Source organism: Sycon ciliatum, chromosome 2 (genome assembly GCF_964019385.1).
Source record: "Sycon ciliatum chromosome 2, ocSycCili1.1, whole genome shotgun sequence".
Classification (NCBI taxonomy): Eukaryota; Metazoa; Porifera; class Calcarea; order Leucosolenida; family Sycettidae; genus Sycon; species Sycon ciliatum.
This window is the reverse complement of record NC_088644.1, coordinates 42,270,791-42,286,623: the sequence shown is the minus strand read 5'-3', so window position 1 is coordinate 42,286,623 and position 15,833 is coordinate 42,270,791. Positions and strand designations below refer to the sequence as shown.

Here is a 15,833-nt window from a genome sequence, read left to right as displayed (position 1 = left end):
ACTCGAAAAGTGGAATAAAAATGTAAATGTTTGCTTCTATCGACGGAGCTGCACAATGTGTGTTTGTTGGTGAAGTAGCGTTGCCTTCTCTCTTTTTCAGCGTAGATTTTCATGTACCTGTATGCATGGATGCCAGGTTCCTCTTGGCGTTGGTGGACATTGCTGTATGGGGTATCAGTGGTGATGCAGTTGTGTTCAGCAACAATGTAGGTTTGCAGCGTACGGCAAACCGTAGTTATCGCTGACAACCGAGCAGCAGGCAAAAGCCACGCGCGTGGCTAGGCGCGCAACAATGGGGGTGTCTGGCATGCAATGGCGGGCAGCCGTACTGGGGAAAGCCCAGGCCGCAGTACGAGTACGCCCATATGCGCGGGCGAGACTACCCCATATTTCCATAAAGGTATCAGCGCTACTAATGCAATGTTTACTACAAGCAGGGCTCATGGCGCCTAATCTCTATATTAGGAAGCAGTTCCTTTCATGGCACGAAAGGACTCCAGCGCGCGCGCGTACTAAGCCTCAGCCAAGGTACAGTACTAACCGAGTACGCAAGATAGAACAGGCGGTGTGGCGGAGCAAACATACCACGTATGGAAGAGGCGAAGTCCCCGGATGCCGCCCGGTCCACAATAACAGACACCACCATGCTTATATGGGAAATAAGGCGCGAGAGCCCACCAGGTAAGGCGGGCCGCATAAGCACGTGGCAAGCGCAAATAGCGTAAGACGTACCCACGAGGCCACAACGCGAGAGTACGGCAGCATGAGCAGAGTACGAGAGTACAATGCCGGATCAACGCAGGGCGGACCAAGGTGTGGTAGTGCCACAGCACGAGGCACCTCAGCAGTTGGAGGTGGCGAACGCAGGGACAGCATCAATATTGGCAGCCAGCCAGCAGCAGCAGATGGGCGTGATTTTTTTTCTTCTTCTTCAAGACTAGCAACGAGGAGCAGCAGGCAACACTCGTGATTGCTTAATCACATGGCAAAAACAACAAAAATGCAACCCCATTCTATGGTGCTATGATGTGTGTGTCTCGGGGGGGGGGGGGGGGGGGGGGGCGATAATGTGTGTTGCTGTCTGGGTGTACACTGGAAGTGGTTGAGTCGGTATTTGATTAACATACAGTGTTCAGTATGGCTCTTGTAACATAGGTGTGTGAAGTAGGCTGTCCAGGCAGGTCAACTTACTCATTGCCTGTCTTGTTTGCATGCATGCTCGTGTTGTGTTTTCCTGGCAGGCGCTAGTCTGCACTTAGTTGGCTCGTCCCAGAATGGCTTTGACAGGATTTCAAGCGACGTTGACCTTTGCCTCCTGATGCGCAACCATTCTGTAAGGTCTACTAGTAGTCGGCTGGCCGAAGTCTGTTAGCACTGATGACGGACTACATGCGTGCCTGGACCTGCTACTGCTGCTGTCACTATTGGTTTACTTGTATAGTGCATACAGTGTAGAGATAATGTCCTGTCTGCCAGTACATCATGGCTGCACTCTGACAGTGTTCATGCACTTGTCTGCTGCTTTCACGCGGCACTGCTCCTGCTGTATAGATGGAGCGGGGAGACTGGTCAAAGACAAAGCAGATGAAAGGTCAGGCTCTTCTCATACTCAAGAAAGTACAGAAACTTTTCGCGAGAAACCGTGAGTTCAATGTTGTTGTTTTTTGCCCTATGTTTTCCCTGGTCTGTTCATTGCTGTATTTGGGAGATACTCAATCCAATCCTGCCATAGACACATTGTTTTGATATTGATAGCGTGATACTTGCAATCAAGAACATACGCCTAAAAACAAACAAAACAAACATATGCCCCCTATCCATTTCTTTGTGTCGGTTCTGTTGTCCTGGGATCTCGTTTTGTTTCCTGTCACTTTTTTGCCAGGTCCTTGGCAGGCTTTGCAAGTGTGGCTGTTCATTGTACATTACTCAGCTTCATGAGTGCATGCTTTGAGTAGTGGACACTGCATATACTTGCACACCCACCCAAGTGGGTGGGTGGGTGGGTTTTGCGTGTGTGCGCGTGCGTGCGTGCGTGTGTGTGTGTATGTGTGTTTGTGCATGTGTGCTGCTGTGCGCTGATGTGCCTTCTATGATTGTGCTGATTGGTTGTTGTTCTACCCGATTGCTATACCCATTCAGAATGGTTTACTCATCTTGAGGTTATTCCTGCAAGGGTACCCATTCTGCGTTTCTATGACAGCTACGGGTGAGTGACGAAGCACGGAGATGTGTTGTAGAATTGTTGAGCTTGGTATAGGTGTGCTCATCCTTCCTGCTGCTTGAGTGGTGTACTTCAGCCTCTGATTGAACACTATACTGTAGCCTCTGATCGAACACTATACTGTAGCCTCTGATCGAACACTATACTGTAGCCTCTGATTGAACGGTATATTTTGGCCTCTGCTTGAACGGTATATTTTAGCCTCTGCTTGAACGGTATATTTTAGCCTCTGCTTGAACGGTATACTGTAGCCTCTGCTTGAACGGTATACTGTAGCCTCTCTTTGAGGAGCAGCAGCTTCTGTGTGTGCAATGTGCTGTATGTACGTGCTGAAGTGCTGCTTGATTCATTGCTGTATGATCGACACAAATTCCGCCATGTGTTGTACAATGGGTGAGTAGTTGCAGAAATAGAGCCCCCGCCCATATAGAAGAGAACCAGTCCGATTGTCGTATTGCAAAGGTCACACTCCGCTGAGTACCTGACCTTATGTGCCTTTATGTTAAGGTAATCCTTTCTGTGGTGTGGTTTTTGTCTGCGTTTCTTTTGCTTGGATTTTGTATAGGCGTTTTGAAGTAGATCTCAACGTAGGAAACCATGTTGTAAGTTGACTGTAATGTGTTTATCTTACGGGTGGAGTGTTTCCCTGTCATCAGACATTCTACACAAAGGTCTTCAAAGCTATAGTTTTCATGTTGTTGACTCGTTGATTTTCCGCTGCTGATTTTCCTGGTCAGACTGCGGCAAAATCGAAATAATCCTAGGATTATAATCCGAATCTCCATAGTAACTTGCCGCCAGAGTGGCAAAAGCGGGAATTGACACTCCAAAAAAAAGCAAGAACGGACCACGCTTTTCCGCTCCAACAGGAGTTTGACGCTGGTACGCCATTGACGCTGATATTCACTTATTTTTTCATCTCGATATCGAGGAGCTGATTGGCCACGGACAACAACAAAACTCATAAGGATGGTTGCAAGGATTGCACTGAAGGTGTTGGTGATCCCCAAGGTGAAGGAATTTGACGTCGTTCGTGGAGATTACCACTTGACGCTCGAAATGAAGTTTGAATTTTCATTCTCCCCACATGTGTAGTGTGATCGCGATTCTAATTCTGGACGCTTTTCTGTTTTCGTCAGGCAACCAAAATTTGCCGCAGTCTGACCAGGCCCTTATAGCCCAGCAGGAAGGGTGAACAAATGGATTTAGATTGAAATTTCTGTGTGGACTTTGACTTTTATGGCTTGGCATAGTGGGTGAGTCATTTTGCATCTAAAATATCTAGGAAAGCAGCGATGTTTCGAATGTAAGACCATGGCTTTCAAGGCGCTGACATACGGTATGTATCAAGAAAAACAATAGAGAGGTTCTGCAAAACGAAAATGTGTACGAACTTTCGCTCTACGTCACGAAGTGAGAAACTTCGCATGAACTTTCGCAACTTTGGACGCGAAACTTGCAGGGAGCGCAAAATGAACTTTCGTAGGAAGTTTCGTGAGATTGGGTCATGGCGTACGTGCACTTGGCGCACGCAAACTACGCAAATGTGCAGAACACAAAGTTCGTGTGAAAATTCATACACATTTTCGCAAGGCCTGTCGCGAAACTTCGTTTGAATTTTCGTCTTGCAAAACCTCTCTATTAACAAACTTTGTTTTTCGCTTTGAGATCGTATGGTACTCTATCTTTTGAGCAGAAGGCACAAAAGCAGCCAGATCCATGCAAACACACTAGAGGGAGAGGGGTGAGTTAGACGGGTGAAGAGGAGAGTGGTGAAGGAGAGTGGTGAAGGAGAGGGGTGAAGAGGAGAGGGGTGAAGGAGAGGGGTGAGGGAAAGTGAAAGGGGCGAGGGAGACGGGTGAGGGACCATTACAGAGAAAGAGAAATATTAATAGGGTGAAAGTGAGCTGGTATAGAGGTAAGGACAATGGGAAAGAAGAGATATACAAGGAGACAGGCAAAGGGTGATAGAGAGAAAGACAGAAGAGGGCTGAGAGCGACAAGGCATGTGATACCACATTCATCCACTGACAAGCAGGTATCAGTCGTGTCACACATTAGCTGCAAGAGCTGCCATAATATCAGGAACCTTACCTACGGGACCCAGAGCTGGACCAAGGAAGGTCGTGTTCCTTGTCTTGTCGGGTAGGCACGTGGCCTCTCTTGGGTCTGTCAAACGTGCACAGACATCGTGCAGCGCACAACAGACTAAGGCAACATCAGCGGCAAAGGAAGGATCATTGACATTTGCCGTAACCAACACATTGAACCGCTGCTTGGCTCCACCATAAGCTTGCTCCACCACTTTGCAAGCAGAAGCGATAGCATTGTTGAAGGGTACATTCCCTGGGACTGGTGAATACGGATGATATCCCTTCACCAGCGTTTGTGACAAAGCTAATGCACAGTCAGCTACCAGGTATGGCTGGACACAGACATCGTTGATTTCTTTCACCTGCTCATGGAGGAGCTGCCGCGACTCAATTTTTGTTTTCAGTGCGCAGTTATTCCAGGTGAAAGCATCTCCAAGTGAGCCCGCCCTGCCAGCGCCGACAAACATGAAATGGCCCCGGGCATTCACCACTGCCAGCACAATGATCGCCGGAGACTGCTTGTAGCACCAGTAGTGATCGCCTCATTCACGTGGTTTCCTGATGCGCGTGAAAGTGCCATCTAGTGCACCGGCACAGCAATGGAGGCCAGACATCAAGTGGAATTCCTCCATTGTTTGCGCTAAGTTCTCGCCACGAGGGAAGACAATTGCCTTTGGTAGCAGAATGTTCTTCATGGCTTCGAATCCCTGGTGGATGATGAGGTGTACCGTCGATGTGCCAAGACGGTACGTAGACGCAAGCTGCCTCTGGGCACAACCATGCCCCAGCCAGTGCAAAAGGACAGCCAGACGCTTTCCTGGGCAGATGCTCAGTCGCAGGTGAATGTCCTGGAATGAAAGGGGCTTGATAAGCAGGACCAGCAGCCAGTTGAAAAGGCGGTAGTCAACTCGAAATGACTCGACGTATTTCTTGTCTAAGTATTCCTCGCTATGAGCAACACTGGGAACGCCGGGCATACTCCTTGGCTTGTTTGAGTCACTTTCCCAGGCAGTTCCTCTCCCAGAAACCTTGCTGCTGCTGGCTGACTGGGGTCGGGTGCAGGGAGCAGGATAGCCTACGCCTCGGTGCACTCAAGAACTGGTGCTGCAACTCTTGCTCACACAGGATTCTAAATTGAACAGATGGTCATCTCGATGCCTTCCTTCTTTTGAATAGCATAATTAGAGCAGTAAACAGGTCCATCTGATACCGGAGAACAAACACTATAGACTATGAAAGAACAGTCACAGGAAGAAACGACGAATGGCCATTCGTTTTGGCTTTATTCCTCCTTTTGAGTGCAGAATTGGTGTGTTTTGTGCCGTATCCATCCTTTCTTGTCATGACGTGATCTCTTTCCATTACTGTGGTAGGTGTAGTTCAAGAGTACAATATTGATTAGATATATACCGGTATTTTCAAGGATTCTCCGGAGGCAAATGGATGCCTATCAACGGTAGTCACCTGGGGAACGGAAGTGAAGGTGGCTGTTATCAGAGAGGGAGGAAGGGACATGACAAGGTGGAAAATAAAAATAATACAAAGCAGGAACAGCAGAAGCTATTTCAAATTTGGACTTCACGGAGAATTTCAAAGTTTTTAGGAAATTAGAGGCCACATGCCACCTACTGCTCTTTTCTCTCCGAAAATAGCAAGGTCCCTGGTTCGAGTCCCGGTGGTGTGACTGATGATTTTTTTCTTTCTTTCATATCTGGCTTGCAAGCAGAAGCTACTTGCAAGAATTCGGTAGACCTCGTACAGAATACTTGTGGTGCAGGCAGTGTCTACGCACAGCAACACTGAATCGGCTAGCGGATGTCAGACAGCGGATTTCTTCTGGCAGCTTATTCCAGGCAACACTGAGACGAAATAGTGTTATATGCATGCCTTGCTTGATAGGTTAACATGTAGGACGATGACAGTATGTTACGAGGCGGCGGGCACACTGTATGGAATTGGAAAACACGTACGGTTCGAATGGCCGCATGACCGAGACTCTACCAACCGGTTTCTGGTTGCAGTCAGGAACACTGTTTTCCATACAATGTGTCTTCCGCCTTGTAACGTGCTGTCATCGTAAAAATAACTCAGATGGTGAGCCAAGGAAAACTTGTAACGTGGAAAAATGTAGGCACAAGTTATGCTCAAGCTGACTTTCATGCCGTGGAATGTCTCAGTACTCCTTGTCAGTTTTGTGCTAGATTGTACACGTCTGACTGTTCAAAATCCGGTTTAGTTGGTTGACTCGATCGGATAACTTGTGCCCACATTTTCCACGTTACAAAAAGAAAAGAAAACAAGAGTACATTAGTACCCTGGCTGCAGTTGTCTTCACTTTCGAGTTTTTCACAAAGCAGGACATCCCAAATTTGGAGGATTCAGATCGTCTCCTCCACATTTTCGTCGTCCTGGATGCGTCGATGGTAGAAACTAGAAATTGAGCCTGGTGACGACGCCGCACAAAATCATGCCATCTCATAGTTCTCAACCGAGTACAAGACCTAGAGACTCCGATAGAACAGAAATAAACCACGAATGGCTCTGGCTATATTTTTCATCTTGAGTCCATAACAAATTGACGTGCATTGTGCTTTTGTACCGTATTTCCCCGATTATAAATCGCACTCACTTTTAAGTCGCGCCCCCACTTTCAGGTCTGAGCCATCTTGTTTCCATATGTTCGCGTATATGGGTTGTCACACTCGATTTTAAGTCGCATCCCCTTCTTTGCACTTGAGGTTTTAATAGGAAGAAAAAAACATGCGACTTATATTCTGGGAAATACGGTATACTTACAAAAAAAAAGACGCGTTGACGACTCCCTGCTTTTCGTCTTTTTTTATCTCTTTCCTTTTATCTAGAACGTTGACACGAGTAGTACTCATGAGTTTGAGTACCCCGGTTGTGCTTGTTATCTTTTACTCTCTTGCTTCGACAATGTCCCAGTTGCAGGAACCAACACGCCCAGAATTTGAGAAATCAAACTTACTTCAGGCCAGGTTGTACACATAATACACGTCATGTCTACGGTCATGTTGCCGCCAAGTCGTGCCACTCCCCTCCGGAGGTCACAGTCACGGTTTGAAACGTAGCCGTGGAGTTTGGGTCAAGTGCAACTCGGCCGCAGTGTGAGCGGGCCGTTCCCTTAGCGACTATTTTGAGAAAGACATGATAATTATAGTGCAAGATGGCAGTTGCTTGGTGTACGTTGCAGCCGTCCACTCATGCTGCTTGTGCTGTTTTGTTTTGCTTCACACTTTGTCTTGCAGGGCATTCAGAATACGCATCTGTTACGCGTATATGCCGCAGGTGAGTTGGTGTTGTTTGTCTTCTGTGACTGGCCAATCTGTGCATTTACGGTGTATGTGTGTGTGTGCGTGTGTGTGTGTGTGTGTGTGTGCGTGTGTGCGCGTGCGCATGTGCGCCCGCTTACGTGTGTGCGAGTGGGCGTGCATGTGGGCGGATGTGTCTTTGCATCTGTGCATACTTGCATGTGTGTATGTGTGTGTGTGTGTGTGTGTGTGTGTGTGTGTGTGTGTGTGTGTGTGTGTGTTGGGGAGGGGGGCAATTGATAAGATGTTCCGATGGGCGGTGAGGTGAAATGGCTGCTTTGTCGGAGCCGCAAATGGGAGCTTGTTGCCCCGATCTTGTAAGACCTCTATGTGTGTGCGTGCATGCATATCCGTGCTTTTGTGGGTGTTTTGTGCGTGCATGTGTGGCTGCATGCATGTGTGTGTGTACGTCCAGTAGATCACTTACTCATCATTGTGTTTTGTGTGTCCGATACAGCTGACCCCCGTGTGTCTATCCTCGGCGTATTGCTGAAGCAGTGGGCTAAGAAACACAACATCAACAATGCGGCGGATGGCACACTCTCCAGCTATGCGTTAATTATGATGTTAGTCCGGTACCTGCAAGGTATGTACTACACACCAGCAGCAAGTACAGTAAAACCTGGCTAAGCCGATTGCTGAAGGGACCTGCGAAATGTGGTCTCAGTTAACAGGTGGTCTCCTTATCCAGGGTCATTTGACTGGAAATAGCATCCCTTGGTCCTGGTTCCTGTGGTCGTCCAGGACAGGTGGTCGCCTTCTCCGAGTGGTCGCCTTGACAGGTTTTACTGTACCAGGCTAGGGATCCAAGGTCGTCTACAAGAAAGAGAAATATTTTCATTCCATTCTATATTCTGTAGGCTGTCTAGGTGACGCCGGCGTGTTTGCGTGGTGGCGAGGGGTGTTGTTCTTGTCGTTGTCTGTGGGGGCCAACATTGTCAGGAGGCCGGTCGTGACGATGATCCACGGGCCCCTAGCGGCTGGCCGGGGCATTTCTAGCAGAACGTCGTTCTTCTTGCGTCTGTGGCTGTGGGCCCTGCTGAGCTCTGCGTGCTTTACCACGTGCTGGCTCTGGTGTCACATATTCCTCTGCTGGTATCTGAGCATCGTGATTGGACGCGGCGTTGGGCTTGTGTGTTAGGTGTTTGCTGCTCCTTTGCTACTTTCTTGGTGTGAGTACTGGGTGATCTGCTGTCAACACGGCAGTGGTGGTCATCACTTCTTAGATCAACCTTGTGCATTTGAATGCAATTCGGGGCTTTTGTCTTTTTTTGTTCCATTTGTGCTGCGTTAACCATGTGTGTGTGTGTGTGTGTGTGTGTGTGTGTGTGCGCGCGTGCGTGCGTGCGTGTGCGCGCGCTCGCCTGTTCGTTTGTATGCACAGCATGCAAGCCTCCCGTCGTCCCGTGCATCCACAGAGACTTCCCGGTAGGACACTAGTACTATCACAATAATATGATGCTGCTGCATTGGAGTCTTCACATCATTTGACACTCGTGCTACCATTCTTATTGCTACTAAGCTACACATGGTACACATGATGTTCAGTTGTACTGGACTATTGTAGCTACCCTATAGCTCCATGTAGCAAGCATAGCCCAACCCAGACCCGGCTGCCCAAGCAGCAGCACTCTCTTTCCTGCTCTTCACACAACTAGATAACCTTGTAACCAGTGCTGATGTTTTTCACAGCGGTGACTTCCTTCTTGTCCATTCTTCGTCTTTGTTTTTTTCTTTCTCTTTTCTTGTTTGTTGCCTGTATATACTATTTATGCACCGTGCTGTTTCTATGTGTTGTGTGGATGCAGAAAGTGTGCGACAAGCTGTTTGGCCCGCTGTCGGATGTGAATCAGCTAACGGTGAAAGATTGCACGCAGTTGTTTGAATTCAAGCCGTAAGTCGCGTCACTGTCTTCAGATGCTGACCACTTCGTCATGAGTTGTCCAAGGTTCACTGGCCGGGATTGGGAAACTGATAGGGTTTACTAGCAAGGGTTTAGAGGCTGATAGTGTTCCTAGCAAGGGTTTGGAGTAGGGGTGAAACGATCAATCCTTTGACTGTCGCGGTGTTCTGCTGCTGCCGGGGCTCTAAGGACCAGCGAAAATGGGTCATTTTTACTGAAAACACACCACACGTAAAAGTCTCTAACTCGGGCAAACCATTCTCCGAATTTCAAGGTCTTTGGCTTCCTGGAAAGCTACTGCAACAAAGGAAAACGATGAGCTGAAGCATCAGTCTTCACAAGGTTGAAAACTAAGTCAAAGAAAGTTTGCTTTCAACAGGTGCCTCTTTACATCATCACGTTCGAACTCGGGGAGGAATGACAATGCACGGAATCGCGGATCTATTGCAGAGGCCAGGATCCTGAAGTCCAGATGCCAGAGATTTCCTGAATTGCTGGAAATATTTCAATTGAAACTTTACACAACGAGGAAGGGCACTGCTGAAGTAAAACATCAACATGCAAATACTCTAGTCCAGTACCTATGGCTGAGTTTCAAAACGTCCTCCGTGATGTTTCTTGGACATGAACAAGACTACTGAACTTGCAAGCTACACGTGATTCGTCTTCGGCCTGGCGTGGCCCACACCTGTTCTCCATTTTGTTCACAAGAGGCAAAAGCGGACTAGCGGTTACATACTTAGCGCCACCAAGAACATCAGTTGCCTGGTCACAATCTCCTTGGCAACCTCCCAGTGGTGGTTGTGGGGCACAAGCTGCCAAATATCCCTCTTCTCACTCCTGTCCAACACAGCAATCACGTTGACTTTCAACTTGAGCAGCCGAACTCAGCGTATAGTACGAACTATTCCAACGTGTCGGACAGTCCTGGACTAGCCGCAATCCATTGCCGCCTTGCTCCCGCAGCGACGCTTCAGTCGCTTTGCTACTATGGTGGAAGTGACCCACCAGGCAGCCATCATGTTTGCTGCTTCATCATGCACCAGCGTGGACACCTTGTGCTTGGGCAATTGGTATCCAGTTGAGCACTTTTCCACAGCGTGCTCAGCAATTCTAACAGCAGTGGGAGAGCCACTGACCAGGGTTGTGGAGAGAACGTAATTCTCCAACGTCCAGTCGGCACTGACACAGTGAGCCATGTACGTGACGAAAGACTGGGTTGCCCGAGACGTCCAAGCGCCGCTGGTTAGTGCCAGCACAGGTACATTTTGCAGCAGCGTCGTCAGCTCCAGCACGCCAGCAGAGTGAAGCTCAACCAGGTGTATCACCCTCTCCCTGATAGTTTGCGGCTTGACGGCTGGCAGGGCTACTGAAATTTCCATCCAGGCTTTGGAGCCAACGAAAACGGTTTTGAATAACCACTGATTTGCCTGAGCACAGCGCAGTCGTCTGCAACCCCAAAGTGAAATTGAGTGGACTTGCCACTCGATGAGACAGGCGAAGATGAAACAGGTGAATCACACGAGGATAAGGCTAAAAAAAACTAGCACAAAGCTTGGAGGAAGTGAAAGTAAACTGAGAGTGGTTGTGACCAATTTGAACTATCGATATCGATCATGTCACCATATGCTCAACACTGCACTTTTTCTTTCAAAAGCCAGAATGGAAGAGAGAGAGAGAGATGCGGAAGAGAGTCATAAACTTATCCCCCAACCCATTCAAGGAGCACCTCCGTTATCAGAGCCCTAACTTCGTACTCTACGTAAACAACTTTCCGTAAGTGGAGTGCAAACTCGCGAATTCACGGGTTTTTCCCACCCACTAACGTAAAGTTGCTCAACTTTACGTAGTGCGGAACCTCTCTGGTCACGAATGAAGTGCGCGAAAGCAAAGCATATCCCAGCTGAAGAAAAGACAACGCTACCGACTCTTCTCACTAGCGACAGTGGCCGACAGTTCAAGAAAAGAAACTACATGTATGATCACAAAGAGAAAAAGGAATGGAAACTTGGACCATCGCACAGGTAAGAACTGAAGGCTATTTGTTGAGAACAGCGTGTTTCGTGAAGCAGCCGATACGAAAGTCCACGGGTACGGATTGCAGACTTTGAGTAAAAGTGTCACACTCGCACAGACAATGTGTGCGTGTGCAGTGCAGAACAAAGTCAACACAGACAATGTGTGCGTGTGCGTGTGCAGAACAAAGTCAACACAGACAATGTGTGCGTGTGCAGTGCAGAACAAAGTCAACACAGACAATGTGTGCGTGTGCAGTGCAGAACAAAGTCAACACAGACAATGTGTGCGTGTGCAGTGCAGAACAAAGTCAACACAGACAATGTGTGCGTGTGCAGTGCAGAACAAAGTCAACACAGACAATGTGTGCGTGTGCAGTGCAGAACAAAGTCAACACAGACAATGTGTGCGTGTGCAGTGCAGAACAAAGTCAACACAGACAATGTGTGCGTGTGCAGTGCAGAACAAAGTCAACACAGACAATGTGTGCGTGTGCAGTGCAGAACAAAGTCAACACAGACAATGTGTGCGTGTGCAGTGCAGAACAAAGTCAAGTATTGGTACACCGGTGAAGAAAATTCAAAATTCATGCGAAGAAAATTCAAGTCTAGCCATCCCAAACCCAGGCCCCAAACCCAGACTGATAGTGTTTGCTAGCAGGGGTTGGGAGACTGATAATGTTTGCTAGCAGGGGTTGGGAGACTGATAATGTTTGCTAGCAGGGATTGGGAGACTGATACGGTTCTCTGGCAGGGGTTGGGAGACTGATACGGTTCTCTGGCGGGGGTTTGGAGACTGATACGGTTCTCTGGCAGGGGTTGGGAGACTGATACGGTTCTCTGGCAGGGGTTGGGAGACTGATAAAATTATGTTGCAGCACGCTCACCATTGTCACGCAAAGTTGCAATTCCTTGGTTGTGGTCCTTATTTTTGAGTCGACCACACCGCTGGCTTCTAAAAAGCTCATTCATCAACAATTATTTCAAATTGTTTGCTTAGTTTGAACGTTGTGTGTTTCTGCGTGCATGTTTGACTGACTCACTGTTTTGTGACTGGTACATACCTTGCAAGGACACTAACCTAAATTGTTTGTGTCGATGTTTGTGTGTACCCAGGAGCGCCAATCGCCAATCTCTCGGAGACCTTTTACGTGGATTCTTCTTCTTCATGTCGGATTACAAGTAAGTCAATGTCCACTGTCCAGCCAATACTCTGCTGATGACTTTTCTGCAGTTCCCAATCTTTTCGAAATTATGTGTGGGTGAGTGGGTGTGGGTGTGAGTGGGCGTCTCTCTCTCTCTCTCTCTCTCTCTCTCTCTCTCTCTCTCTCTCTCTCTCTCTCTCTCTCTCTCTCTCTCTCTCTCTCCCTATCTCTTTCCCTCCCTCCCTCCCTTCCCCCCTCCCCCCTCATGTATTCTATTTATCTGTTGTGCCGATCGTTCCATCTATCTCTGTCTCTCTGCTTTGACTAATTGTCGTTGTACCATTGTTCTGCCTGAACCAGCTTCCGCAGAAACTACATGTCCGTAAAGCAAGCGAAAGACCTTTCACGTGAAGAGGGCTCTCGTTTTGACACGGGATCTCTCATATGTATTGAAGGTGAGCAACCCGATCATGGTCAAATGCATTCAGAGTTTCCTGGCTCCTTAGCCTTTACAGCTCTTGAGTTCCTACTTGTACTGTGGGCCTTTCCGGGGGAAATTGTTTCTCTCTCCAGACCACTGTAGAATTGCCTGTATGAGCCCATGGGTCTATCCTTAGTCTAACGTTATGTTCGCCGTTCTTAGGGCTGGGTTCCACTGCGGCTCCGCTGCTCGTCTTTCGCGGCTTGAAACGTCATCATTACCATAGTGACCGCGGCTCGAGCTGGAGCAGCGAGTCCGCGGCTCACCGCGAGCTTTTGCTACGATTCTTCACCAAAAACTGCGAGTCGCGGTCGCGGCTCGACCTGTTTCCCGTACTTTGCATTGTTTTGTACGCCAGAATTTTAAAATTCAAATTTAAATTCGTTGCGCAGGCCAGAACACGAGGATTTTTTTGATTTCGCGCGCGCGCAGGCAGGTGAAACGTCATCAAAAAGTGTGGAGCACGACCGCGGTACCGCGAATGGCGAGTGTCAGTGGAACCGCGCTGCTCCGCTGCATGCAGCCAAGTGCCGCGGAGCAGCGGAGCCGCAGTGGAACCCGGCCCTTAGGCATAAACGATGAACTACTCTGATCCATTGGTGTGGTTCAGGGGCTGTGGTCAAATTGGCGTGTTGTTCGAAAGAGCTTGCGGCCATTCAGTTTGCCCGTGCTGCTGACATTCTGACGCACATGTAATTGTGGAATGTGGCTTCAGGTTGCGGTATCCATTGCGTGACCTTCTGGACCTGCTGCTTCCCTTACTGAGCTTGCAAACATGCCTTGGCTTGTGTTTCTCTCTCCCCCCCCCCCCCCCCCCCGTGCTCAATGTGTGGCAGAATGGTTGTCTTTCAATGTTCTAATATCACTGAAGTACACGACGAGAAGGATCTCGAATGGTCACCAGACTGCCAGTATGATATTTCAACCCGTTTGTTTTCCCTGTATGTGTGGTGGCTTGCATGTGTGTGGCTGTGTGGGCTTGCATGTGTGTGGCTGTGTTGGTTTGCATATGTGTGGCTGTGTTGGTTTGCGTGTGTGTGGCTGTGTGGGCGTGCATGTGTGTGGCTGTGTGGGTTTGCATGTGTGTGTATGTGTGGGCTTGCATGTGTGTTGTTTCTATATGCATAGATCCTCTGGATGGCGGCAATGTTTCAAGAGCTGTGAACCAGAAACAAAACATGAAACTTATCCGCGGCGCATTCATTCGCGTAAGACCATTTTCATCATGCACATCTTTCCTGGGTGTGCGTGTGTGTGTGTGTGTGTGTACAAGTGTGTGTGTACAAGTGTGTGTGTACAAGTGTGTGTGTACAAGTGTGTGTTTGTGTGCGTGTGTGTGTGTGTGTGTGTGTGTGTGTGTGTGTGTGTGTGTGTGTGTGAAGTGTGAGAAGTGTGCTTGGCAGCACTGGGAGATATACCGTGGACGGTGTATGGGCTACACACAGTGCAGTGTGATGTGTCTCTGCTCCATACCCAGTGACTGAGTGCAGCATGTACACTCACTTGCAATGATTGGTTGCATGTGTTCTCATGTCCCCGGAGCGACGAGACATGACTGTATCAAGTGGCTTCACATCAGTTTGTCATGTTACTAAACTTTTGCCGAGAGTGATCATGGCATGTGGACAGTGGAACCAACATGGCCGACATCATGTGACCCATAGATGCAGGGGTTGAGTGGAGTTGGAACCAACATGGCTGCCCCTTACGGTCATGTGATAGATGTGCAACCACTTTATACACATTGTTATTATGTGTTTGTTTATGTGTTTCTGTGTGCTACAGGCATCAGAGACACTACGTCACTCTCCTAATTTGTCAGCCATCGGCCTATCGGTTGAGAACAGTGGAGCCCCTCAGAGTTTGATGAATTTCAATGGCGGTCCCCAGAATCGACGCTGACACTGAGTGTTGTCAAGGTTACATTGTACGTCATATTCTGTTGGCAACGTTGTGTGTATCTTCGTTTCTATTGACCGGAGTCTATGTCTTGTTTGTTGATTGTACGGGCACTGCATTATCTCCAGAACTCGAAGCGGTTTTCCTGTTGCGTGTGCTTGATTTGCTTTTCCTTTGCTTTCCATTTTGTTCTGTTCATTTACCTCTGCTTGAATTAGACACAATTCTGCTTGAAGTAGAGTGGATTATAATTATCATCATGCCAGGGTGCTCATCGCTTTATTCCGTATCCGTGTGTATGTGTGTGCGTGCGTGTGTGTGTGTGCACGTGTGTCTGTGCGCGTGCATGCGGGCACATTGATTGCTTTTTGGAAATACTTCATCCTGTGGCAGTGCTCCTTAGTACAGGTAGCAGCTCTATTGAGTAGTAACCCGTCGTACCAGTACCACTGATGATTAGCTCAATGACGATGTAATACTGAAGTGCTTCATTGTTGTTTTATCCCCCAATGTGTAACATGTACCCGGACGCTTGCCTGCTGCTCCTGTCTGTATCTGCATCTACCAAAGTCTACTTTTTCTCTCACGAAATACACGCACGCATACACACATCATGGTGTCTGGTGTGTTCTGTTCTTCATCCGCCTCCCTCACCCCGTCGTCCTCTTTTCTTTCCGTCTTATATTAAGTTGTAGTGCTGCTGCTATACTCCGCCGCTAAGTTTGAAGCTGGAAGCACGCTCCA

At 48.3% G+C, this 15,833-nt stretch overlaps 1 protein-coding gene across 3 annotated transcripts in view; it reads left to right on the top strand.

Moving 5' to 3' along the window:
- The window catches only part of LOC135810164 (pneumococcal serine-rich repeat protein-like), a 22,566-nt gene extending 6,733 nt beyond the window's left edge, over positions 1–15,833 (top strand). For 2 of the 3 annotated variants that reach the window (XM_065323633.1, XM_065323632.1), the window contains exons 4-15: positions 1,242–1,333; positions 1,552–1,642; positions 2,140–2,206; positions 2,787–2,823; positions 7,584–7,623; positions 8,104–8,232; positions 9,031–9,074; positions 9,455–9,540; positions 12,681–12,746; positions 13,070–13,164; positions 14,319–14,398; positions 14,976–15,833. In XM_065323633.1, coding sequence (XP_065179705.1) covers positions 1,242–1,333; positions 1,552–1,642; positions 2,140–2,206; positions 2,787–2,823; positions 7,584–7,623; positions 8,104–8,232; positions 9,031–9,074; positions 9,455–9,540; positions 12,681–12,746; positions 13,070–13,164; positions 14,319–14,398; positions 14,976–15,092 — 944 coding nt within the window. In that variant the 3' untranslated portion in view covers positions 15,093–15,833. The remainder of the gene's footprint in view (positions 1–1,241; positions 1,334–1,551; positions 1,643–2,139; positions 2,207–2,786; positions 2,824–7,583; positions 7,624–8,103; positions 8,233–9,030; positions 9,075–9,454; positions 9,541–12,680; positions 12,747–13,069; positions 13,165–14,318; positions 14,399–14,975) is intronic. The other variant, XM_065323634.1, reaches the window with a different exon arrangement.